Source organism: Liolophura sinensis, chromosome 3 (genome assembly GCF_032854445.1).
Source record: "Liolophura sinensis isolate JHLJ2023 chromosome 3, CUHK_Ljap_v2, whole genome shotgun sequence".
Taxonomy (NCBI): Eukaryota; Metazoa; Mollusca; class Polyplacophora; order Chitonida; family Chitonidae; genus Liolophura; species Liolophura sinensis.
The window spans coordinates 6,376,866-6,404,696 of record NC_088297.1 but is presented as its reverse complement, the minus strand read 5'-3'; the positions used below and the strand labels follow the sequence as shown (position 1 = coordinate 6,404,696).

The window sequence follows — 27,831 nt, the reverse complement described above, 5'->3', positions numbered from 1 at the left end:
AAGCCCTCATTTCGATGTAACAGTTCGGTGAACAGTTCGGTGTAACAGTTCGGTGTAACAGTTCGCCCAGACCGAGCTGTTCGATTCCATGCTGAAAATATCGCCTCTTGTCTTGTCGATCATTCGCCAACGGTCACATTTATATTTTCTTGTAGCTCTGTTAATTCTGCGGTACATTTGGTTGGACAATAAGTGCCTGACACCATTTTCTTTGTTATCAGAGGCATTGTGAATCAAATCCTAAGCCATACTTATGGGTTGCGTTCAATCAGATTATAGGAGTTGCCGACAGCAAATTGCCGTAAAATATATCCAAAAAAAACATAATAAAAAAAAATTAGCCATCAGTAGGCCTAAATGTCTTTTTTTGTTTTGTTTTGTTTTCTATCACCGATAACACCTATAGGTCTACACAGTCCAGTTCATTTTACAAATTGAGCTATTTATTCGCACAAAATTCTGGATGAACTTGCCCTTAAAAAATATGGAGGTCGTGTGAGTTTGTTGTGAAGGACGAAGGTCTGCGAACTCACCCAGGAGTCCAGGAACTTGGTCCGCGGCATATTATCGCTATACATAAAGCCAGCGACATACTCCTTACAGTGCAGGCGTCGCTCTCTACCTTTCGCTTTACATCACTGCCACCAGCTTGACCTTTCGAAGCCTCATCGCTTGTCTCCTCCCGCGGAACTATTTAGTCAACATTCATCAATAAAAATTTTTTAGGTTGTGTTTAGAATTATGTTGTACACATTCTAGATAAAGAGAGTGCGTGTGTATAAAGTATTGTTAGAGACAGAGGTTGAGACAGATTGTTTGTGTTCTCTGACATCACTTCCTGCCTCATCACCGTGACCCCAGTGACCTTGGCGTTGTTCAAGATTTCTGTACAAAATTTACTTTTGGTGGCTGTGATGTAAAGCGAACGTTAGAGAGCGACGCATGCGCTGTAAGGAGTATGAGCTACCTATTAGGAACTCTTCTGTGTTTAGAGGGAGGTTCTATCGGCGTGGCTTGCAGGTGCAGGAAAATCTCAGTATTTTGTGTGGAAAACGCACATCAAATTCAAGGTAATTGACATCATTCTTAAGCCACCATGCATATCGTCTTGCAGAGAAGATTTTTTTTTGTGTGTGTTTTCGTTAGGTTAGCTTAGAGTTCATGTAGAAATAGACATTTTCTTTTTCTGCACCGATCGGTGTGTGGTGTTGTTGTTGTTCTGCGAGCTGGCAGCATTTGCTAGTAGTTGCGGAATGTAATTCTGAAATCGACGAAACAAGACGAAATGTTGGGAGAGTTACGGGCAATAATTGCTTCTAATGTGTTGGATCGACGTTAAGCCACATTTACCGCAGCTTCACACGCACATTTAATCTTCCCTAGCGTAAGTCGATGTCAACCGAGTGGTTCACACATTCAGCTAACCTGTTTTGAGTCTCACCGAACCAAAAACGATCGATGACTACCGCACAAATTCACAAAATAAATACATTTTCATACACTACACTCAATGTGGCCGCCATCTCGCTCTGATAGTCGTACATTCAAGTCATGAGATGTGAGCGTGAAAAATAAGATGTGAAAAAGGTAAGGTCGTTAAAGGGAGATAATACATACGGCAATCATTATAGTCGTGCATTTGGCGGGTTCACTCCCCAGGTTGTCAGATGGCGCTAATCGATTCAGCCTCATTAATTCCTCGCAAGTGATCTAAATGGTGACAGACGGCTTATGGCCACAGTGGGTGCAGCGCCTAAAAATGTATTTATTCTGTGCATTTGTGCAGTTATCATGGATCGTTTTTTGTTCGGCGAGATTCAGAACAGGTTAGTTGACTGTGGGGATCACTCGGTTTGCACCAATTTACGCCAGGGAAGATTTAATGCGCATGTTAAGATGTGGTAAATGTGGCTTACTGTTGATCCAACACATTAAAAGCAGTTATTCTCCGTAACTTTCTCAACACTTTGTGTTGCTCGAGTTACATTTCGCAACTACAATTGTGGGTATACAGTACCACCAAAACACCTACCACATGGGCTGAACTTAGCCGCAACTGCTCCAGCAGTTACTGAACTAAGTCACCTACCATCGTAGCTTGGTAGGGCTTTGATTACATATAATATCACAGCCCTGCCTTTTTCAATAGCTTACCTCGAATACGTTTGAACTTCCCGTGCTGGATTCAATACACTACTCTGCTGACCACCAAATAATGTATCTGTCCATACTCAGTCGTCTTAGCTGTCCATTCTAGATAGGTGTCCCTATGTCTTATCCCTGTATCTCAAATTCTTTTAGCCATATTCGCATTTCAGGATTTGCGCCAATACACTCGCGGCAACAGGGCAGCCATGGTCAAATTAGGACTTAATCGAGGTCTTTGAAGTTTGAGGTTGCAGATGCTTTTCACGTTCAATAAAATGCCAACATTCGAAATACCCAACTCACACAGGCAAAGTTGAACTGATTTAAATCAGAAAGAGACTTTGAGCCAGTTAAAAGTGGCTTGTGTGAACACAAATTAAATCTGCATTTAATCTGGTGTATTTGTGTGGAAAATGTGATCAGGTGACGGACTTCACAAGTGTTTCTGCTTCATGCAGAGGGCAGTTATATCGACACCTGGTCTAAACTGAATGGTGCGGGGACGAACTGTCTGCTTTGAACAGGGTAGCATTTGCGACGATGGTATCTACGTTAGTTCAGTAAACATTCAATCAGTTGCAGCCAACCCGAAGCCCGCCCCCTTACCATATTTTCCCTGCTGTAACTCACTTGCTGACTGCCGCTAACTCCCGCTGGTGCATGATAAAGCAGAACATATGCCTAGTAGTCTGCTCCGAAGTTAGGTTTGGCAAAATTTTGTTCTGGCATGGATGGCCCCAAACTAATCTCGGACTAGCGCGTAGCTGCTCTGCAGTGTAGATAGCGGCAGTTGTCGAGGATTAAAAGGAGTTTAGGCCTTTCATGGCTAACCCTGTGGTAAACCAACTTAAACAATAGATGACATGCAAAAGTGGGGAACGCCGGGCTGCATATTTTACCAATCGAATACAGTATACTGGAAATCAACAGTATAATTTTCGTACTCAGTGTTATGGTGGCTCTACATTTACATGTATTACAGTAGCTAAATAGGCTGTGTTTAGGACAATAATCACATTATTGTACCAGATTGATGACTGGTGAAAGACCAGAGTGTCCGCCTCGAAGTGGGGAGGCCGTCATATCAGAGACTTGTACGAATGGTACTTGTTGCTGTCTTGCTTGGCTCTCAGCACTGGGAGGTTAGAGATAACAGATAATTTTGATAAGGACCAATGATGTAACAAAAGTTGAGGTTGTTTTTTGTTGTAAAATCAGACTGACTACTGAGTGCTAATTCTAGATTAGGCGCTGACTACCTTCTGTTCATATCACTTAATGCTAAGGGGTAAAATGTGAGGTGCCTAATCAAAGACATGATGCAATTGGCATTTGGCCAGACTGGACAAGTAACATTTTATCTTGTTGATACTACAACTTCAACTGTTTTGTACATGTATGTGCATTTTTGATTTTTTGTGTATGCAGAGATTATGGTACATGTACATGTCATACTTGTATGTCATGTATATTTCTAACCAGATTTCTTGGATGCAAAATCAGTACAAGGGGTGTAAGTGGTTGATTTTTCAAGCTCTTTTGAATGATGACCTTGATTGAGGTCATCCAATGTGATGTAAAAGTGTGAAATGTATTAGATTTCATTTGCTGACAGTGTAACACAACATGGAAGTGGATAAAATACACCAAGCAATCCTTTATGTATGTCAAATTATCAATATTTCTAGGATACAATTTTACAAAGATAAGTCTTTTGATGATTGTTGCTCAATCTGAGGTCATCATTTTTATTTTGAGTGAGTGAGTGCTTGGGGTTTAACATCGTACTCAACAATTTTTCAGTCATATGACGACGAAGAAATCATTAGGGTTTTGTCTCCTTGTTGCAGGACGGATTTCCACCGCTCTTTTATTTAGTGCTGCTTCACTGAGACGACTTACCGAAGGCAAGTAAGACGCCCCGCCCGAGCCATTATACTGATACGGGTCAACACTTGTCCAAACACTTTGCATGCATGCTTTTAACATCTAGATTATGTCTTGACATTGATCATTACATTGTAATGTAAGTGAACAAGTATGTCCATAAAAATATGTAACAGTGATTCTATTTTTTTTTTTCCCCACAGAAGTGGCCTTGGAGAAATATTGCCATTTGATTCCCAGCAACCGGTCAGCAAGGCTCATAGTCATGGGGGTATCCTTGGAAAGAGTGCAGTTCAAATTTGCCTCCATCATTGGAGAGCTCTGCTCTGAGCCATTGATTTTGTCACAGTTTGCTGTATGGGTAGATCTGAAAATGGCAGAGTACAAGGCTAAAGGAGCAATGTCCCTGGGTAAGACATTCTCTCCCTGCAAAATGAGGAGTAGAAAATTGAAATATTTTGATAACCCATACAAAATCACTTAAAATTTGTTTCTGACAACCTAACATTTTCATGGATTTAACATCTTAAATATGTATGAAGTCAGCCAATTGTGAGATGTCTGAAGAAAAAAAAACCCACGTGTATTTTTAGACAGTCTGTTTTGACAATAAACCGCGCCGGCACTTTGATTGTCCCAGGAGTTCACGCTGATATGGAGGAGACAGGATGGGGGCTCCCGCAAACTAACGCAGCTAAAAGACGAGATTTTGGGCTGATTGCTAGACTGAATATACATCTTGCATAGCCAGGTCTGTCGATCCAACGGCACGGTTAGCAGCTACTGTAAAATCATATCTGTTAGCTGCATTACTACCCAAGAGCACCCACCTTGTCTCGTCCATGTCAACATGGACTTGCGGGACTGCTGAAATGCTCACTCGGCTTATTGGCAATTGATATTTGTTCATACTAAGTGTTGCGTGTAGGATATCTATAGTAATTCCTGCCTTTCTGCCATCCTTTCTTGGATTTTGTATTTTAGGTTTTATACATATACATATATGTACTTTGAAAAAGAAAACTACCTGCATTATCTGCACAATTTTTCTTTTGTTTTATTTTCATTGTAATTGCTGGAAATCACACCAGAATTTTTCATTTTTTTCAGAGTGCTCTGGGGATAAGCCTGAGCCTTCATGGATGAAAGGAGTTATCCCCTCTACTACCTCTTCACAAATACGACAACCCGGCACGGAACATACGGTGATCAGTCAGAGGAAGGGCATTGGTGTCCGTAAGGAAGTCGCTCAGGCTGCCAAATCCACATCGTTTTCTTCGAGTGCCAACCAGCTATCTCATTCCACATCTAGTCCTGACCGTCTCTCTCCCGAACTTGTTATCATTAAAGAAGAGCCACACTCTCCAACGACTGAAGCTTATCCATTGTCATTTCACCAGAATACAGCATCTCACTCTGTGTCATTGCGCAAACGCTTGTCAGAAGACATTCCTGATCACAGTGGTTCAAGCAAACATCAACGGACATTTCCTTCAGCAGGTCATGAACGCATCACGGCGACCTCACATTCATCAGTCAATCAAAGTCTTCTCTCTGTGATCGGTGAGGAGGGGGCTGAGACAGCTGAGCAAAGGGACATAAGTGTGTCAGATCAGCCTCTGACTTTTGGCAGTTCTTCTGACATGGATCCATCCACGTCAGAATGTGATCAAAACTGGACAGTACAGAGCATTTCAGGGGTAAACAACAGTAGTACAGACTTTACTGACTCACAAGAAGACACTGCAAATAGTGGTAAGTATGCCCTCCTTTTTCTGTGAACTTCACACCAGTTTTATTGTGTATATTACGGGCAAATCAACACCAAAATATTCCAAAGTTTTCATGGCTTTCTCTTGACAGTTCACATTTCCCAAACATTTTCTGTGCCCTACTCTGGCTGTTAAAAAAAAAAAAAAAAAAATTTTTTTGTGCAATGTACACAAAAGATTAAAGTGGTGTGACTGAAATTATAGCAATACATACACACATATACTGTTGTGAGCATGCCTGTGGCTGGAAACAGGACGGCACCATTGTGACTGGGAGAAGAGTGTTTGGCGCGTAAAACATAGACGAGAGCCCGCCGCAGACGAGAGCCAAGTGCTCAGCCATTGCCTGGAGGAGGTCGTTGCATCAGTTCAAAAGTTAAACGTAGACAATGATCGCTTGACTAATTTCACTGTGAAGCAGGTCATGTGACAAGTCATGTGAATGGTGGACTAGGATGATGTGGTAGACTTCAGTTTACTCCTAATTTTATCGTTGAAACTGCAACGTGGTGTTACGAGCTTTTTGACGTAAATTGGTGAATCAGCCGCGGGGAAAAGTCTTATGGGTGAATCAGCTGCAGGGAAAAGTCATATGGGTAAATCAACCACTGGGGAAAGGTCATATGGGTGAATCAACCGCTGGGAAAAAGTCATATGGGTAAATCAACTGGGGGGAAAATGTCATATGAGTGAATCAGCCATGGGGAAAAGTCATATGGGTGAATCAACTGGGGGGGAAAAAGTCACATGGGTGAATCAACCGCGGGGAAAAAGTCATATGGGTAAATAAACCGTGGGGGAAAAGTCATATGGGTGAATCAGCCATGGGGAAAAGTCATATGGGTGAATCAACTACAGGGAAAAAGTCATATGGGTAAATCAACCGCTGGGGAAAGGTCATATGGGTGAATCAACCGCTGGGAAAAAGTCATATGGGTAAATCAACTGGGGGGAAAATGTCATATGGGTGAATCAGCCACGGGGAAAAGTCATATGGGTGAATCAACCGCGGGGAAAAAGTTATATGGGTGAATCAACCGCGGGGGAAAGTCTTATGGGTGAATCAGCCGTGGGGAACAGTCATATGGGTGAATCAGCTGCGGGGAAAAGTCTTATGGGTGAATCAGCCACGGGGGAAAAGTCACATGGGTGAATCAGCCGCAGGGAAAAAGTCACATGGGTAAATCAACTGGGGGGAAAATGTCATATGGGTGAATCAGCCGCGGGGAAAAGTCTTATGGGTGAATCAGCCGCGGGGAAAAGTCATATGGGTGAATCAACCGCTGGGAAAAAGTCATATGGGTAAATCAACTGGGGGGAAAATGTCATATGGGTGAATCAGCCACGGGGAAAAGTCATATGGGTGAATCAACCGCGGGGAAAAAGTTATATGGGTGAATCAACCGCGGGGGAAAGTCTTATGGGTGAATCAGCCGTGGGGAACAGTCATATGGGTGAATCAGCTGCGGGGAAAAGTCTTATGGGTGAATCAGCCACGGGGGAAAAGTCACATGGGTGAATCAGCCGCGGGGAAAAAGTCACATGGGTAAATCAACTGGGGGGAAAATGTCATATGGGTGAATCAGCCGCGGGGAAAAGTCTTATGGGTGAATCAGCCGCGGGGAAAAGTCATATGGGTGAATCAACCGCGGGGGAAAGTCTTATGGGTGAATCAGCCGTGGGGAACAGTCATATGGGTGAATCAGCCGCGGGGAAAAGTCTTATGGGTGAATCAGCCGCGGGGAAAAAGTCATATGGGTGAATCAGCTGCGGGGAAAAGTCTTATGGGTGAATCAGCCACGGGGGAAAAGTCACATGGGTGAATCAACCACGGGGGAAAAGTCACATGGGTGAATCAGCCGCGGGGAAAAAGTCATATGGGTAAATCAACTGGGGGGAAAATGTCATATGGGTGAATCAGCCACGGGGAAAAGTCTTATGGGTGAATCAGCCGCGGGGAAAAGTCATATGGGTGAATCAACCGCGGGGGAAAGTCTTATGGGTGAATCAGCCATGGGGAACAGTCATATGGGTGAATCAGCCGTGGGGAAAAGTCTTATGGGTGAATCAGCCGCGGGGAAAAAGTCATATGGGTAAATCAACTGCAGGGGAAAAGTCATATGGGTGAATCAACCGCAAGTAAAAGTCACATGGGTGAATCAACCGCGGGGAAAAATCTCTTGATTTATTAGCACATTTCTGTTGGTCTGTTTATGTATTTGAGGTTTTTCTCTGGCCATTCTGAAAACATCAGTCAGGCTACATGTACTTGACTCACTGTCTCGCGGGTAGAAATCCTCTCTGAAAACTGCACACACATGTTGAAGTTTTAGTTACTCATGGTCAATAGCTGAGCATTTGGATCTCTCTGCGGTGAGCTTTAGGCATAATCCTGACTTGGATCAAGCCTTTAGATAAGACTATTTTACGTTGAGCGTAAGTGTGACCAGAGTCAAATGTACTTACCAGGCATGTGTTCACCTGAAATTTAGCATTTTTCAAGTGACTCATTTTGCAGGATTTTGATTCATTCATCCAGTTTATGCACATATGACTACTTAAGAGGTTTTTCCTGACGTTTTGTTCATTTTTTATCAGGAAAACTTACATGTAAGTGATTGCATCAAAATATCATTTTAAGGCTTTTATATGCTTGAATTCAAAGAGTGCATTTTTACATAACTTATTTTGGAAGAACTACAGCATCTGAAAAACTTATCTGAAAAACAGATGGGAGCAGGATTTGAACTCATGACCTACTTAATCTTCAAGGGCTTACAATAGGAATTATGCCAGAATCCCTTACCCTGTCCCCTCCCTCGGCAAAAACTCTAATCAAGATTTTAAAATGGCAGTTTTACTACGTACATGTATCTTGCTGAGCATTATTAAAGAGAAAGGCCAAGCACTGGTCCACCTGGTGAATACAGTGACTGGGTCGTGTGGGCACAGCATTATGTTTATGATAGAGCATTATGCATTATGTGGGTAAACCTTTATGTTTATGGTATAGCATTATACATTATGTGGATGGAACATCGTGTTTATGGTGGAGCATTATGTTCATGGTAAAGCCTTAGGCATTACATGTATGTGAGTAGAGCATTATGTTTATGGCAGAACATTATGCAGAGTGTCAGTAGAGCATTATGTTTATGGCAGAGCATTATGCAGTGTGTCAGTAGAGCATTATGTTTATGGCAGAGCATGATGCAGTGTGTCAATAGAGCATTATGTTTATGGTAGAGCATTATATATTGTGTGGATGGAACATTATGTTTATGGTGGAGCATTATGCATTATGTTTATTGCACATGTGTGCAATGTACATGGAAACACGATCACTGTTGTTGTTGTGATATGAATGGAGTAATGGTACAGTAAGTGACAGTTCCCCCCATGCCCTTCCCCACCCCTAAACTGTGGAAACTCTGTCAGCAAATACTGAGCCATCTTCAACACATGGTGATGTTCTTCTGCGTAATGCTAGTTGTACCTGTAGTTGGTTGCCAGCAACCTGCAGATGGTCCTGGGTTTCGCCCTGTCTGTAAGTGTAATATTCTTGAGTATGGCATAAAATACCAGTAAAAAACTGATAAACCTGCTTAGGACATGTGTGTAATGAAAGGAAACTCAATCCACATTCTGTAGATAAAATATGAAAAAAATGTTGTTGATGTGCAGTAGATATTGTTTCCTTCTAATGCCCTGTTTGGATACTGTAACCATGTAGTTAATGCTTAGTGAAGTTGAATGCTGTAACCTGTGGCCTGTCATGCGTACTTTGGACACAGTGGCCGTGTCATGCCTACTCTGGATACTGTGGCCTTCAATGTCATGCCTACTCTGGATACTGTGGCCTTCAATGTCATGCCTACTCTGGATACTGTGGCCTTCAATGTCATACCTACTCTGGATACTGTGGCCTTCAATGTCATGCCTACTCTGGATACTGTGGCCTTCAATGTCATGCCTACTCTGGATACTGTGGCCTTCAATGTCATGCTTACTTTGGACACTGTGGCCTTGTCATGCCTACTCTGGATACTGTGGCCTTCAATGTCATGCCTACTCTGGATACTGTGGCCTTCAGTGTCATGCCTTCTTTGGATACTGTGCCCTTGTCACCCCTATTTTGTATACTGTGGCTTTCAATGTCATGCCTACTTTGGATACTGTGGCCTTCAATGTCATGCCACCTTTGGATACTGTGACCATTCCGTGCCCTTTGTGGAGACTTTAATAGACCGTGTAAATACTATATGTCGTTTGGTTTCTTTAGTCTTGTAGTGCTTAATTTAGACAATGAACATGTGGGCTCTTCATACTGCCTTACGGTGACTGGATACAGTGGCCATGAAATGCCAGGCCACTCAGTTTGATGTGAACAATACGATAGTTTGGGTGTCAGTTACGTGGAGTGTAGTTGTGCAGACCAATATATCGGTTATGCTGATCTGTCCTGGGAATGTTCCCACAAATGTAGTGCTTTAGCTTGTAGCTCTTAGAGTTACACACAAAAGGTTGCAGGTCATCTTCAGCAACAGCTACCACAAAATAAGTCGTGTCAGTGGTAAGAGCTACAAGTACCTCTTTCCAGGTTGTTTTAATACTTGTCCATTGGCAAAAAACAAGAGCTAATACGACTGTGAATGAAAGATGTCATTTAGTGCTGTGATGCTGCAAAGTGTTCTATTAAACTTGACCTCAGTGCCATTATGCACGAAAATTTATGCAGTCACCAGCTTTCTGCTCTGACCAATTTTAGTTCAGGTCGGCGCTCGATTCATTGTTTGGGTCAGTGTATTTGTGGTGTTTCCACATATACATAGTAGGCTGTATTACATATGACCCATACATGTTCTTCTTGACTGTAGTGAGCTGTTTAGATTATTATACTGCGCTGTGACTGCTTGGTACTATGTAGCAATTCCACATTTTTATTACACATATTATATATAGTATTACATGCCCTTTGGACATACAATACTGTATCTTAACGTTTCATTGAAATGTAATACTCATAGCTCTCGTTAGCTTGGTTTATGTGCATGAGGAGTTTATTGACGCAGCTGGAAACTGATAACTTTTCTGTGGAGTGAATGGCAAGATGATGAAATGATTTAGTCTGTTCCTCATTCGAAATTCCTGTTTTGCCAAATATCTTGTGAGTCGATTTGGATGGTTATTTGTTTGTTGTTTGTCTGTTGAGGGGGGGGTTCAGCGTGGTATTGTAGAATTATGGTTCACGCGGTAAGAAACGGTATTTCATCGATATCATGATGATCAGGTTTATGGTGAAATAGGTACATCTACCTGACAAACATCCCGACTACAAGCCGCGACCAAGCCTGTGAGGTTGGGAGTGGGGGTAGGGGGAGCAAGCAAACACCCTTCTTAGTGAGAAGCCGATTGGCCATGGGCAAAAAACGTACTTGCAATTTATTTTGTACGACGTTCACTCCCACACCCCACTTTTACAGTGCTTTTAACCACATGAAAATAACTCGAAATTAACCTGCTTGTATGTTAGGGTTGACATTGCAAGGTTAAAGATGTCAGGGGACCAGGCAATACAGTTCACGATTTCGCATTGGAACGTAAATAAAACGGTTAAATCTAGTGGTGCTGTTTGACCATCCAATAAGCGTGTTTTGGTATCGTGGGCTTATCCAAGTTTAGCTTGTGTTCGCATCCTGAATGTCTGTTTATGGTCCATAGAGTGACCTTGACCTTGACCGTATAAGGCGGCACTGTGAACTCTTGTAGTGGAAATAAAAAGGAGGAGCCCTGGAAATAGTGATGGCTTGCTTTTGAGCTAGTCGTGCTGGGACTATGACTTATCACTTTTTGCAAGGTTTAGCTGCTTTCTGCTGAGCCTTGTGGCTGTTACAAGCCAGTAATTGTCATAGGACACGAAGAAGGAACGTTGTTCTTATCGTTGTCTTTATCGTTGTTTTTATCGTTGTGTAATACTGATGATTACAAAAATAAGACTCTCCCTTCTGCCCTACATGTAACAATGGCAAGTATTCATCTGCATGGCTTTATTTGTGTTAACCGACAACTACGGGTTGTGATCTTTTCTTCATGTAACAAACAATGTAATCTACATGGTTTCGAAAGAGAGCAAAATTTTTTTGCCCCAATTAGCATACTAAAAGGCTGAGCAAAATTAGAAATCTGTATTTGGCCACTGCCTGGCATTGCCTCCCATTACATGTGTGCCAAGCGAGACACACATCCCACCCATGCAAATAGATATGAAAATATGACGACAATAATGGAATAATTGGATTATTAGGTACAGAATTCAAATTGAGCCGTTCATTCCAGTTCATCGTTGCCTGTGAACAGTTGAATGCATGAAACAATGATCATTTCGACAGTACATTGCATTTCGGCCAAATCGCGGCGACGTAAACAGTTGATCATACATGAATGCCCAGGAGAGATTTGGCAGCTTTGAGCGCTGTTCTGGAAACATGAGCTGGTGAACTTAGGTGAAGAATATAGAAAATTTACCTTCCTGAAATCTAACGTAAAGTTAGAGTTTTGGAAACTCTGCTTATATATGTCTAGGCCTAATTTGTACATTTACAAACTAGGCCTCTTTGCATGAAAATGTAACAAAAATATGTTTCCACGTGTTAAGTCACTGAAGTAAGTGAAAACCCCATGCAGTGTGGAAATCTCTAGCCAGCCCTAATCTGTGCATCAACTGACTTTTCCAGGTCGGGCCTTGCTGACCTCTGACCCTGTAGGTGCCTCCCCGAAACAACACTCTGTTGGTCAACACAGCCTCGCTGAGTGGCCAATCAGTGACCAGATGTTGCCGGGTCTTCAATCACTTAACGGAGACTTCCGTTGTCCGGTCTGCAATTACTCAACGCTCCGCCTCTACAACCTTCGCCGTCACATGTTGAAGCATGATCCAAACGTAAAGCTCAAGTGCCATCTTTGCTCAGCCTCGTTCGTGGACAATTACAAGCTGAAACTTCATTACAGCCGTAAACATTTTACAGACCTGTCTTCTTCTGGTTTTGAGACAAAATCCCCAACTGACCCCCAGTGTAGCGAAGGTGACTTCTCAGATGGAGTCAGTCACACTTCTCTGACAGTGGGTGAAATACCGGAATCCTCGTCGGGACAGAAAATGTCCGCCTGACTCTTTGAACCATCATTGTCTGTTTTCAGTTCATCCTCATCCACAGATCATCACTGCTCCTGTTGATTTCGCATCAGTGATGTCGATGTATTCTTGTATAGAAGTAGCGTGTTACATGTAGTTGTCTGCCCCAAATCACTAAAGAATGTCCAAATGCAAGGTGATGTTGAGCATATTTTTATAATAATCAGTGGACACGATAAACTTGCAGACATGTAGCAGTGACATACAGGCTCTCGATGTTTAAGAAATGTCTTCCCGAAATTGCGAAATAAAATCCAAAAATGCAAGAGTGATGTTGAGCTTTTTTTTTTTGTTTGATTATTGTCACTTGATACAGTATGCATGTAATGGCAAACATACACGATCTCAGCTTATTTAAAAAAATAAAAATTAAGCATATACATGTGTTTTAAATTTTTAGCAAGTTTGGTTGATAAATATGGTTGTTTTTTTGTTTTGTTTTTTTTTTATATAGAAAATGTAGTTATACACCTCAGCCATTCAAAGCGAATTTATCAAATCAGATAAGCGATTTTTCATGATTCTCTTGATAGCATAACTAAATGTCATTGCATTGTATATGGGAGAGATGATTATATACGTTTGTGTCTGTTCACCAATACAGGTTTTAATGAATTGAAATTATCTACTGTTTGTGCTATCTTCATTGTGTACAGCGCCAGCAGAATGCATCTTTGTTGACTTTCTTATCTTTCAGTTATATTTGCAGCCCCCCCCCCCCCCGTACGTGCCTGACCAGTGACCGGGAATATATGCACATGCAACAATCTCTGTGTTTTAATATTTCCCTATGGAACAAGGCCATTTAAGCCTTTGACCTTGCAATTTATGAGACTAGTTGCCATGAGTTACTATCTAACTAACTTCCCCCATTTTGTTCATAGAAGTACTTCAACTGGGGGGGGGGGGGGTAGTGTAGCTACTTCAATGACCCCACCCTCTGTGAAATCACCTCTGAAAAATGAGGTCATAGGCTCGAGTCCAGCTGTGGCTGAATCAGGTGTGACTGTAGGACAGTGTTTCTGTCGGGTTCTTGCCGAAGGCTTTTGCTGTGGTGTTCCAAGCATTCAGGCTACCTTATAAATAAACATTCTAACTAAGGAAAACTTACAAGCAATATTTCACCGGTTACATACATGTATTACGTCGTTGCCCTGATTTTACTCTCTATGTTGTATGTCTTTATATTATTGTAATACCGCGGCATTAATTAAACTCTACATAGTTGCAAGAAGAGGCAGGGAGATTCATGTACTGAGATTGTGTGTGTCACTTTTATCGTGGTTTTTAGCCAACACAGATTTTCTCACGTAACAGAAGAAATTGTTGATGACAGCGGAGATGAAATGATACTGCGGGTTGCCTCTGGCCATAGTAAAGCCCGAGACAACAGGAATCCCTGACCATCCTGTGACTGACAAGGAATGTCGGACGAATAGATTTATCAATGTTACAGAGGAACAGCGCCTTGACGTGAAAGGACGTGATTCATAACCCTTTTTTCATGGAGAAAAAAGAAAGACTTTAAACAGCGCAGGAAAACCAGCGGTTATATGAGTGTGGTGAAGTAATTCCTTCAAACCCCCAGTAGGACAACGAAGATCGCAACATTTCAGAAATACCGGCCGTTGAATTATGCAGGCTTCTGTCCAGGTGTTTCCTGGAGTACGAACCGTCTTCACTGCGGTCTACCTTTGCGAGTTTAACACGGTATCTGAAGAAACAGCAATGTGGATACTCCCTGGTCCATGATATTCATTTCTGTTCGCTGCGGACAACTCTCCAGTTCAAGAAGAGGCAACTCATTTCAGTCAATACACGGGTTTCTGTTTGGTTGCGATGACATGCTGTGCTGTTAGAGTTGGAATGGAGATCACCAGCGCACTACGAACAGAGACCAAATCTTGTAACTCCTGGAACAGTAGTGTCGTCTTCCTGCTCGAATGAAAATTAACTCTAAGGTCGTTCATGACCCCTTATACTGTATTGACACTTTGGTACACTGGTATTTTTAATGAAGTAGAGGGCTCCTCTGTTCCCATCTTCATTTAATCAAGCGATGTCCGACCTCATCTACCTCGATTTTCTGAGCTCTGAATTTGCCTTCATAAATATGCATGAGTCATTGTCCAGATGGATTCCACGTTGACAGGAGTTCAATACAACATGGTATAGTGTGGCCATACACTATGCAGTGTACGAAATGAATTTCATACAGCATCCAGATATATATATAGATACTACCGCTACCGCAAAAAAAAAAAAAAAATTGGGAGGGGCGGGGAGATTTTGAGGTCATTTTGAGACTAAATAAAGGTAACAGCGTAACTTCGTTTCAGTAAATGGGGATCGGTCACCGTTCATAGCTATTGTATAATGTTGTGTCAAGGAATAAATCGGATCCAAACGTACATGCACTTGCTTCGAAACAAGGAAATACGTACTTATAAGGGATGGTCATTGATTGGCTGAAAATGTTTTGCGGAAGTACGCGGGCCGTAATTCCATTGGCTGTCGAAAAAGTAGGTTTCCGAAGACTTTGTGTATTGTACAGCAAGGGTAATAGCGAAGCCTGTAGCAAGTATCAACCGTATTCCATGAGGTGCATGATTTGCTTCCCTTTGTACAGGGCTGGCGAGTCCCATTTGCGACAAGATCTGAGAGATCAGTGGATTGCTAACCCACCCAGAGAATTCTTACAGGATCACATCCAAATCACCGAGAACTAAATTCGAGCAAACCACCCTATTGAGTGATTTATTTTTATTTTGTTTTATTTTATTTTATTTTATTTTATTCTAGTTTGTCTAGAACACATCATTTGTTCGATAGCGATCACTATGCTGGGTGTAGTGTCAAGGGGTCATTGGCTGAAGAAAGGGCCAGAGTACAAGCCGACATGTTTTGCCCGTTCTTGCAAGTGTTTTTATTGTGATTTGGCTCTTGTTGTTAAGCCTTGTTATGCTCATATATAATATGAGCTTTCGAATATTTATTCTTATATAAATATATAAGAATATATATCTTAAAGTATATCCAATATACTTTCGAAAATTAATGTATTTTCATGTCAGTATTTTCAACAAGACTGTTGTATGACACTGCAAGGCTACTGTACCGCAAAACTTCAAGACTTATCCTTTCTTTTCTCAAACTTGACAGACTCTCAAGAAGTATGGCAAAAGCTTTTGTGGAAAAAGTGTATAGTGTGAAGGGCGAGTGAAAATATTCATATTCGAGACGAAATGCCAGGCCATATACGAACGCAATACACTGGTATAACGAATTTATCACAATGAAGTGCGGATAACCTTTTAAGCATTTACGTGAACACTTAAAATAAAGCCTTAACTGAGGTAAATTGACGAGGGGGTATTTCCACGGTTAAGTTTGGTCATTTGCCAACTATCTCACTGTCGTCGATGTTCTGGTGATCTTTTGTATGCCTTCATAAACCAGTATTCTGCTGGTGGACTAAGCATCCCTGATGCCTGGTCTCTCTGCGTTTTTTTTTAAAGTGATTGTGTATTAAATATAATGACAACACCGCATTCTAATTAATTCCAGACTAGTGACGTCTAATAACTTGCAACTAACATCAGTGTATTTTTGTACCTAATTCTGCTTAAGCCATTGTTCTAGGGGTTACCTAGCTACATACTATTTGGGACACACATTGTCCATGTACCTAGCAAAAGACAGCATTATTTCCCTTGTTAACAATTAGGTAGCAATGTATAGGTTAGAATGCATACATGAGTTGTCATATCCGCAGTGAATGTACGAGTGTGTATAGATTCAACAAAGATGTAATCAATCCAGTCTAACGCCCTGCCCATTTCTCTGTGTTGCAGATAAGTGGGCAGAGGCTGCTGGCTCCTCCGAGTCCCCCAGGGTCTCCCATGACATGCTCAGCCAGTACTATCACGATTACAGAGAGTTACCCCCGGGGGACAAACATAACGCTCAGTCAGACGCAGGCCTCGTGTGTCGTGTGTGTCAGTACTTTACCACCAAGATGTACAATATGAAGCGACACGTTCTGAAGCACATGCCGGAGCTCCGCTTCAAATGCCCTCTGTGTCACAAAGGCTTTATTGACCGATACCAACTGAGTCAACATGCACGGAAAAAACACCCCGAACTTTTGTTGCTCACTGAACCGTCGGAATCCTCAAATTTCACCTTAGGAACTGAGTAGGGATGTTCAGTATTTTGCGATTGAGCATCATAAAATCCTGCAAAAATAATTAAATGTACATACGTATATTTTCATCTTTTTGGCTGTCAAGATATTTAGGCCAGAGATACATGCAAGCTTATGGACAATATTGTTTTCGGCCCTCTTCAAACTGGTTCCTAGGTAAGAACAAGGCTTTGAACATTCGATACTTAGAACGTCATTGTAAATGAGTATTAAGCATGGCAAATGTGCAAGTTGTGGAGAATATGGATAGCTTGTTTTAGTAAAGTCGTTCATGTGCTGACATGTGACAGCCATACCCAAACATTTTGGAGAACCCACTATGAAGGACAGGTTTAAAGTTTGAGAAAGTTCCAGAACTGTCATTTTGGCATTTCAGGCCTGGTGCATCGCGTGTGAACTGGGTTTGAATTTGAACAGCTGTTTTAAGCGCATAATCTGAAAAAAAAACTGTGACAGTAGGTAAGCCATCGTTTTTAATATGATGTAATGTTATTTTACAGTTTTGTACTATAGTGTGATGCAAATGTATTAAATATATTAACTGTTCTCTACTAAATCCGTCGACATGTCCACATCAGAATGGAATTCTTTAGGGTAACTAGTATGCCGGGTGTCACTGGAAAATTACCTGGTTTTGCTTCTTGGTTGTTCTTTGTTTGAAGAGAATGGGGGTCTTAAAAAAGGAACAGGAGAGGACCACGGAAATGTGAACTTTTATATTTTTTTATCAGGTGTCTAATTTCCAAGCTTTCTCCTAATTTCTTTATTTTTCCTATGTTAATGTCGTTCTTTTAAAGTTGCCACTGCCCTGGGTAGGCCTAACAGGTCCCGCGTTGTCAACCGATGCCCATAAATGATGGAGGAAGTCACTCATGATTGGTGACTGGTGTTCCCATGTAATCATAAACAGTATTAATGTTGAGTTTTCTAAGTTGTGTGAGCGATAAGTACGTTTACCATATGTGGCTATGATGATCTGGCAAAACGTGTGATAAGTTGTGCCATGTTATATGTCAAACGACAGAGATGTCACGCCATGCACACTTCAAGTGATATGCTGTGTCATGCTATGTTTCAAACGACAGATTTGTCACGCCATGCACACTTCAAGTGATATGCTGTGTCATGTTATGTTTAAAACGACAGATTTGTCACGCCATGCACACTTCAAGTGATATGCTGTGTCATGTTATGTTTCAAACGACAGATTTGTCACGCCATGCACACTTCAAGTGATAAGCTGTGTCATGCTGTGTACTGCTTAAGTTGTAATTTTGAAGCCTCGTGTATAAAATGCGATTTGCAGTAGGGATTTGTTTTACTGAATTGATAGCATAATGACACTACCTGCTCCATACCACACCGTCTGCTTAGTGTGCCTCTTAGAAAACAAGTGCGAATCCAGGTACGTTGTTTATTTATTTACTTGGTGGGTGTTTTACGCCGTACTCATAAATATTTCATTTATACAACTGCAACCAGCATTATGTTGGGAGGAAGTCAGGCAAAATCGGGATGAAACCCACGACTATCCGCAGGTTACTGTCAGCTTTTCCCACGTACGGCCGGAGAGGAAGCCAGCATGAGCTAGAGTCGAACTAGATATGCTTGCGCGGTTAAAGTACTTGCCTTTCAATCGTTAGGTCACCGGAAACCTTGGTTCAATACCGATCTCGGGCAATTTCAGGAATCTTTTGCTTTCATTGTTCTCCATGGCCTTAGTGAAAATGAACTAAAGTGTGTCCGTTTAGGTTGCTTTTCTCGAAGTTTGCTAAAAGCCGTAAGAGTTCCACCAGGATAACGTATGTCACACGATGAAAAGTTCTCCAATAGCCTACCAAAAGTGGGTGGTTTTCTTCGGCTTTCCGATTTCATCCACCCAGAAAGCTAACTACCATTGGAAATATAAAATAGTTAGGTAAAGTAGTTAATCAAATAAATAAACGTGCAATATGGTTATGTACTACAGGTTGATGTAAACCTACATGGGAGGAACGCAGAGTCATTTCTTAACACTTCGTGTCGTAGAAGCGGGGCTTCATTTCTTACCACTTCTTGTTGTTCATTTGCAAGCTCCATGATTTAATCACCCGGATACTGAAGAAGATGTAAATAACTAGTTTTTATCAGCCTCATATAGCGATGCGCGTGTCTTTTTATATTCTTATACTATGTTAAGTGAACAGTTATACCCGCTTACAAAGAAAGGTTGTAAATATATCACGAATACAATGAACAGAAACCTGACAAATTTATATTTTTACTCGACGATCAATATCGCCTTAGGGTTTTGTGTGTTTCTGAAGACTTTTAATGGGGAGTCGTGGTACCTGTACTGCACCTCCTGGTTGAGGTGTACTAGCATTGGTCTCTGCGGTGGCTAGGCGTAATAGCTGGTGACTTCGACATGACGTCTTCCTGGGGTAGCGCTGTCAATCATTTCAATATATCGGTACTGACACCGGCTTGCTACGGTCGTAAAATCACCGGAAAATGTGTTCAATGAGATATTTAAAAACTACAAGATGACAAAAGTACGCATTTACACATAAGACTGCGGAGTTCTGGTCTCAGTAATTATTAGGATTCTGTTATTGAGTGTGATTTATGTTACGAACAATGGATTAATTACAGATTTTCAGGGAACAATTTCTATTTACTCCTTCCTCTTGGTATCATCCTCAGACTTGGGCAGCCGACACGAGGACAGCTCCCCAGGGAAGTGGGTGGGAAATCAGACGAATTTCTGGCACCGAGGCGGCACACCAAAAGCCTGTAAGAGTCACACGGACGGCGCTGTAGGGACGCCAATGTGGAACAAAAACACAATCAGCGCAGCGAGGATTTTTAAATCCTGGCTAGCACTGGCACATCCGGAGGAGGAGCGGGATATTCAAGACCTTCCCACATCCGAGCTGGACAAGTATCTATGTGGATTCTATCTCAATGCAAAAAAGAAATCCGGCCAAGACTATGACACGAGCTCATTGCGCGCACTGCGGGCCAGATTAGATATGTATCTCAGAGGGCACGGTTACCCAAAATCCATCACTTCCAGCCCGGATTTCATGCTCAGTCTACACACCTACAAAGAGAGACTAATACAGCTACGACTAAGTCGGCCTAAGTATCATGAAAGCAAAAACTTCAATGAATAATTCAGCATCATGAATTGGACGTATGTTGCGAAAATTCTGTGTTGGACAAAAATCGCGTAAGAAATGTAAGTGGCTTTGAGAACGTCTAAAAAAATTGCAAGTGCAAACTGACGGGCCTACGGTTTGTTTGCTCAGGGCTTTTTGTATTATTTCCACAGCATAATAGCGGCGTCTCCGAGTGGCAAGCCCATTCCGACACTGATATAATAATAATGCTGCCTTACTTGAGTGCCATATTTTAAAGACACCAGACAGGACACTCGGCGCAGTGATATTATGCTTATACTAGGCCGACTGTTATTATGAATACATGTGCCAAGAATACCAATGATAAATCCTTAAGTATGTTCCGATTCTAAAGTATGTTGCGATTCTTAAGTATGTTCCGATCCTGTAATTAATGCTTAATGATATTTCTCTCATATACTATGAGCACCGTTCATTTGACCTATTCCTATAGCCATTGTTTTCAACTTTGTAGTTGTATTTTGATGTCAGTCGAATAAGTGACCGCTTGGGGTTTAACGTCACACTTAACAGTTTTCCAGTCGCATGACGACGAAGGAGTCCTCAGAGTGCATGTGCCTCCTTGTTTGCAGGACGGATTTCCACCGCTCTTTTATCTGGTGCTGCTTCACTAAGACGACTTACCTAAGTTAGTTGCCCTGCCCCAGCCATTGTACTGATACGGGTCAACCAGTCGTAGCACTATCCCCTTAATGCTTAAAACCCGAGCCAGGATTGACCATGGATCTACCGCTTTCGAAGGGGACGACGTCACGTGAAATCTGTCTGGCATGTCTGGAAGCTGATTCATTGGCTGCGAATGATTGTTAGTATCCCGTGGGCTCTGCATGTAGGGTTTCCTCCAACCATAATGCTGGCCGTCGTCGAATAAGTGAAATATTGTCGCTGAGTACGCCGTAAAAAATAAATTTATTAAATAAATAAAAATTTCGGAATGTATTTGTCATTTAACTTCAGTAGTTTAAAACATTTGCAATGTTCTTGTTGTCTGTGCTACACTGGGATTTGTCTGTGTAAATAAAGAATGTACAACACCGTTGGGGCCTTTCATCGGACGTGCATGGAGACCATTGGCCTTTCAGTGGACGTGCATGGAGACCATTGGCCTTCAAGCAGACGTGCATGGAGACCATTGGCCTTCCAGCGGACGTGCATGTAGAAAATTGACCTTCCAGTGGACGTGCGTGTAGACCATTGGCCTACCAGCGGACGTGCATGTAGAAAATTGACCTTCCAGCGGACGTGCGTGTAGACCATTGGCCTTCCAGCGGACGTGCATGGAGACCATTGGCCTTTCAACGGACGTGCATGGAGACCATTGACCTTTAGGCAGATGTGCATGGAGACCATTGACCTTCCAGAGGACGTGCATGGAGATTATTGGCCTTCCAGCGGAGGTGCATGTAGACCATTGGCCTTCCAGCGGACATGCATGGGGACCATTGACCTTCCACACTTATGACGTAGGTCACATGTGAAAGAGTTCACGAAAGGTCAGCGGCTTACTCTGGGCAATCCAGGTTCCTTCCCCGATACACACTGGCCGTCATCATTTAGGTTAAACATTCTTGTGTAGCAAACCATTCCAGGTTTAATTTTTAAGAAAACTTTCGTTGAACGGACACAGGAACGCGTTCCGTTCCCCAAGTAACTAAAAACTGGAGATTCCATTTTAGCGTCCTTGGGGTCGCGTCCTTGGAAATTCCATACTGAGGTTTTCTCACGGATGTTTATGGTGTCTAACTTGTACCTCTGTTATGAAATAACTAGGAGCTTCGTAGTAACTACAGTATCAGTGTTGAAGCCTGTATTAAAAAACTGCCACGTCAGTATCAGTGTTGAAACCTGTTCCAAAAACCAGCCACAACTATGTGTATATCTTTACTGTACGTACTTATGGAAGTTATGCTTGACCCAAATTGCGACTGCTTTTGCAAAACGATTAGCGAAACAATCAGGAAACAATTAGGAAAACAAGGTGAATGAACCCTCCGACGGTCATACTGCAACTCCGGTCGTCAGGGACCCGTTTCACAAAGCGCACGAAGCGAACGTACCGGTACCGTGGCGACGTATTACCTACAGTGCTGATCACCATGGAAGTAAAGTGTTACGCGCGCTTTGTGAAACCGGCTCCAGGACCGTATGTACAACCATTTTTATGTAAAACCAATGACTTAAAGTTAAACCAAAGACTTGTAATTGAACTAATGTTAAGGCTTTAATCCAGTGGCTGTGTTCGAATCCGTGTAAGTGTGCATCCTGAATGCTGTGCCCTTTTGTCAGGTGATGTGGATGTCTAAATGCAAAAATAGCCCAGAAGGTAATTTATTTCCATATCGTTCTAGTTCCAACTTCACAGAAATGAGGAGTGAAAATCTCGCGAGCAGTCAACTTGTATTATACTATGGCTGCATTCGAATTCACGTAAGTGTGTAACCTGGGTGCAGTGTTCTCGTGTCTTCTGATACGAATGTGCAAGTGCACAAAGAGCGCTTTATTTCAATATCGTTCTTGTTTCACCCCGTTCCAAGCCTTGAGAAACGTGGAGTCAAAATCTTGTTTGCGAACAGCGACCTTGTGTTACACTTTGGCGTTGGAAACCTTGTTTTCCTGTAAGATCAACACCAGTGCAGCAAGTCGAATACGCCCTTTGACATTGGAATCCTCGTTCTCGTGTGGGATCAACACGCGTACAGCGATTTCAATACGCCGGGTTCAGGTCTACGCCTTTCATTCACTTTGGGCGCACATGACGTGGGTTCTGTCCATTCTCTGCCGGCATTTTGTTACTTACATTGTTGACCTGTCTGGGTGACAATAACAGTTCACTGGAGAGCCCGTGTTACGCAATCCCGGGTCGGGTCATGCCAAGGGCTGCATTCGAATCCAGATGTGTAACCCGAGTGCAGTGCTGTAGAGTGCGCTGATGCGAATGTGTAAGTGCCAAAAGAGCACAGATGACGCTTTAAATACGTCTTTTTTGTAATTTTGTGTCTTCTGGTAATGACTACCAAAAGGTCAAAACTTTGCCATTCAACCTACCCAGTTTATATTGTTTAAAGTTGCCTGGGCGAAGTCCTTTACTCCATATTGTTTATATTGTTTAAGTTGCCAGGTCGACTCTGTGTTGTTTTCCAAATATAAATAAAAGTAGTTTCAAAATGAAACGTGTAAGATACATACTTGTATTGTCTTTACCGTTTGTCCTGTAATAATTTTTTATCATAAGCATAACTCACTCTGTAGGTTCCGAATAATACATGGACAAAGTAATTATGGTCAGTTCCAAATCACTCTGTAGGTTCCTTATAGTACATGGACAAAGTAATGACGATCAGTTCCGAATCACTCTGTAGATGTTGTATAGTACATGGACAAAGTAATGACGATCAGTTCCGAATCACTCTGTAGATTTTGTATAGTACATTGACAAAGTAATGACGATCAGTTCCGAATCACTCTGTAGATGTTGTATAGTACATGGACAAAGTAATGACGATCAGTTCCGAATCACTCTGTAGATTTTGTATAGTACATTGACAAAGTATGGACGATCAGTTCCGAATCACTCTGTAGATTTTGTATAGTACATGGACAAAGTAATGACGATCAGTTCCGAATCACTCTGTAGATGTTGTATAGTACATGGACAAAGTAATGACGATCAGTTCCGAATCACTTTGTAAGATACATATAATGTTCACAGTTTGTTCAGGATTAATGATCGTTGGGCTGTAAATGCTTGTGGCCCAAGGACTATACAGGTCTCATGCAGTGCTCCTTATTTTCCCAGTAGCAACTCATCATCCTACTTCCAATGCTTTTTTTACACATGGCATCACTCTTGTAAGGAATAATCGTATTTGTCAACGGAACATTTTGAAAATTATTAATTGCTCTGAAATTCACTGATGAATTACCTCGGATCATTTTAAAGTCTTTAACAGATTTTCAAAGCAATGTGAAAATTACTAACTTTGCAAAATATGGTCTCAGAAATCTACCTTGAAAAATACTTGCTCGTTGACGGTGTTACACCGCATTGCACAGTTGATATAGCATCTGCTTCGTGAGGTCGTAGATCCAGGATCAATCCTTGGTCGGGTTACGCCTAAGGCCTTAAAAGAGGAAGTTGTAGCTTCCTCGCTTGGCGTTCAGCATTAAGGAGTTGACCCGTATCAGTATAATAGCTCGGATGAGGTCTACTTGCCTTCGGTAAGTCGTCTCAGTGAAGCAGCACTAGAAAAAAAGATCGGTGGAAATCCCGTCCTGAAACAAGGAGGCACATTACATGCGCTCTAAGGACACCTTCGTCGTCATATGTCTGAAAAATTGTTAAGTGTGACGTTTAACCCCAAGCAAGCACTCACTCACTCACTCACTCACTGGCGGTGTTTGTGTGCTTTGCCAACCGTACAACTCTACTTCACTAGAGTCTGTTTGGAGTATGTGTTTTAGTGGACAGTGTTCAAAGAAGCTCTGTTGCTCTTCGTGATCTCATTTGCTGTTTTCCAGTCTCACTCTAGAGGGGATTTTACACTCTTAAAATTGCATTTTTATATATGTCTAGCAATGTTATACCTAACGTTTTACCAATGATGGAGAAGGTAAACCATTCAGAATATTAGATAAGCCCTTCTAATGTATTAAAAATTTCACACTTCACAAAATGCTAAGGAAATGTTGTAATTTAACAGCTGAATATCGTTATAAACCTTCTAGGTGATGTGTTCCATGCTTTCATGATGCATTTTACATTATGTATGTTAAAAGTCTTGATATATCACATTCCCATTATGCAATTTGTGAACAGTCATAACGATACGTAACATGTTGAGGTGTGCGCAATCAACGTTTACAGCCTTTAACGCATATCAGTTTATCTCTGAGAAAATGCTGATATTTAAACATTTGCGTATTGGTAGGGCATTTTTACATTTATTTAGGAAATAAACCAAATACTGCTTTTACTCTTTCAGTGACTTTTTGTAGACTTTTTGTAGACTTACTCTTATCAGTACTCCATTTGAGGTGTTCTTAGAACCCATTCCAGTGGTTACAGAATGCGTTTTGTATTTAGGGAATGATGCAGTGACGGCTGTTTCTGTATGGCTGACACACTACGCTCTGTTACTCCAGCAAGTTACAGTATGATCACAACACATTCTTTTCCATTTACTATTTATATTTTATCAGGCGTTTTTTTTATTATTCTACTGAGTGAACCAAGGACCCATGTTGTTCTGTCCAAGGACTTCTGTAGACTTTACTCTCCCTGCAGAGGTGATCAAAAGCCCCATTTTACTCGTTACAGGTCAACCTCCCTCTGCCCATGAAGGAGAATTTCTTTCCGTTGTTCAGTCGGAACCCACGGTGAATATTGGAACGATGAGAAAGACAGTGGCAGATGTGAGAAAGTTCTTTCGTTGGCTTCAGCCGTTCGGAGAATCGCGGCGACTAGAGGAGATCCCGCCGACAGAACTGGATGCCTATCTTCAAGACTTCTTTGGATCCGTGACAAAACGTGACGGATCGCCCTACAACGCTAACAGTCTGCGATACGTTCAGGCGAGTATAGGTCGGTACCTTAAGGAAAGGTTCTATCCGGAGAATATCACCACGTCACCGCTGTTCCGGAAAAGCCAGCAAGCCTTGGAGAGGAGAAAGAGAGAACTAAAAGAACTGGCAGCGAATCTACCGAAGCCCGTGTTGGTTCTCCCAGTGTCCAGTAGTGGCAGTGTTCTAACCCATGAATCGGACATGTCTTTCGTTATAACTGCTGATGGGGACATCTAACTTTCGTTTCAGCTCAGAGATCAGACACATACTCACACGTTATATACACCTTACAACTTTTTATGCGTATTTTTTTTCTTTTAAAACCAGAGGTCAGTATTGATCACATAGATTCTGCGTTGTCCACATCTCCCCGCCGAAATTTAGACACGAGCTTCCCAGCATTACCTCGATATTGTCCTTTCTCCCCACCAGCGAAGGCCGCGAGCAAGTTATTTAAATTGAGGAGGAAAATAAAGGACGTCATTTTATCTTAGAGCGAAAATGCAGACAATCGCTGTAAAACTGTTTTTACCATTTTAAAATATATTTTGTTACCATATGTATGCTTTCATGATCATGGAGAAATATATTTCCTTTCCAGTGGTTCAGTTTGATTCAAAAGGTCTTTATGTGCGTCAAGTGTATTTATCTTCACGAAAGTTCCAAATGCAGAAACTGCTTCTGTATGTTCTTTATAGTAAAACTTTTTTGTTCATTCCGTAAATGATGTAAATTGCTGTTATTTATAATATTTAAGCATTCGTTATTCCATACAGGGTCAAAGAAGATAGACCGGCCCCGATAGCACAGTTGGTAAAGCATCCGCTTTGAGAGCGGTAGATCCAGGGTCAATCCTGGGTCGAGTCACATGTAAAACATTAAAAGAGGAAGGTGTAGCTTCCTCGCTTGGCGTTCAAAGTAAAGTAAAGATAGTGCAATGACTGGCTGACCCGTATCAGTATAATGGCTAGGGCGGGGCAGCTTACTTGCTTTCGGTAAGGCGTCTCAGAGACCCGCGCCGATGGTTTGGGTCGGTTCAAACCTAAGACCATAAAAGAGGAAGTTGTAGCTTCCTCGCTTGGTGTTCAGCATGAAGGGGATAGCGCAACGACTGATTGCCAACTACATCATTTTAGATTGTTTGCTCATTGACTTGACAAGCTTTTCATGCTGTATGTACAAATAAGTCGTTGGGATTATCATCTGTACTGATGCTTTGTGTTACTGATAACTAAACAATGTACAAGTTCGAATATATATCAAAACATTTTGTTTCCGATGATGTTTTGATAAGTAGAGCCAACTATTCAGATACACACAGATATCATTTTATGGTAAATGTGCAGTGGGGGAGTAGGGGTCTCTGTGGCCGAGGTGATTAGCGTGCCAACGGGGCACAATGACCCAGGAGCCTGTCAACACTGCGGTCGCTGTGAGTTCAAGTTCTGCTCATGCTCCCTTCCTTCCTCTCCGGCCGCACGTGAGAAAATCTTCAGCAACCTGCGGTTGGTCGTGGGTTTGCCCACGGCTCTGCCCTGTTTCCTCCCACCATATTGACCACTGTAGCATAAGTGAAATATTCTTGAGTACGGCGTAAATCACCAGTCAAATAAATAAATAAATACGCAGGGTCTTTACTCAGTTGTGATTTAAGAATTATTGACTTTCCAGCTTAGTATGTGATCTGAAAGCATGGATTTCATGTAAGACGGAATCACGCTTCAGAGCAGAATAATGATGTTACATATGAAAAAAAACTGCACCATAGAGCATAAAACCAGGATAGCTACGACAGTGTGATAGGTGGCAAATGGTCACACATGACCGCTAGAGTACGTCCTCTTGTCAGTTTACCTGTGATGGTTTTATTCTATCTCT

General features: G+C 41.9%; 1 protein-coding gene across 1 annotated transcript; it reads left to right on the top strand.

Moving 5' to 3' along the window:
* Positions 1–1,027: 1,027 nt before the first annotated feature.
* Positions 1,028–26,550, top strand: LOC135463832 (uncharacterized). Its single transcript, XM_064741278.1, has 4 exons — positions 1,028–1,070; positions 4,239–4,445; positions 5,146–5,790; positions 25,709–26,550. Exons 2-4 carry the CDS (start codon positions 4,301–4,303, stop codon positions 26,188–26,190), a joined length of 1,272 nt encoding a protein of 423 aa, XP_064597348.1. The 5' UTR covers positions 1,028–1,070; positions 4,239–4,300; the 3' UTR covers positions 26,191–26,550.
* Positions 26,551–27,831: the final 1,281 nt, after the last annotated feature.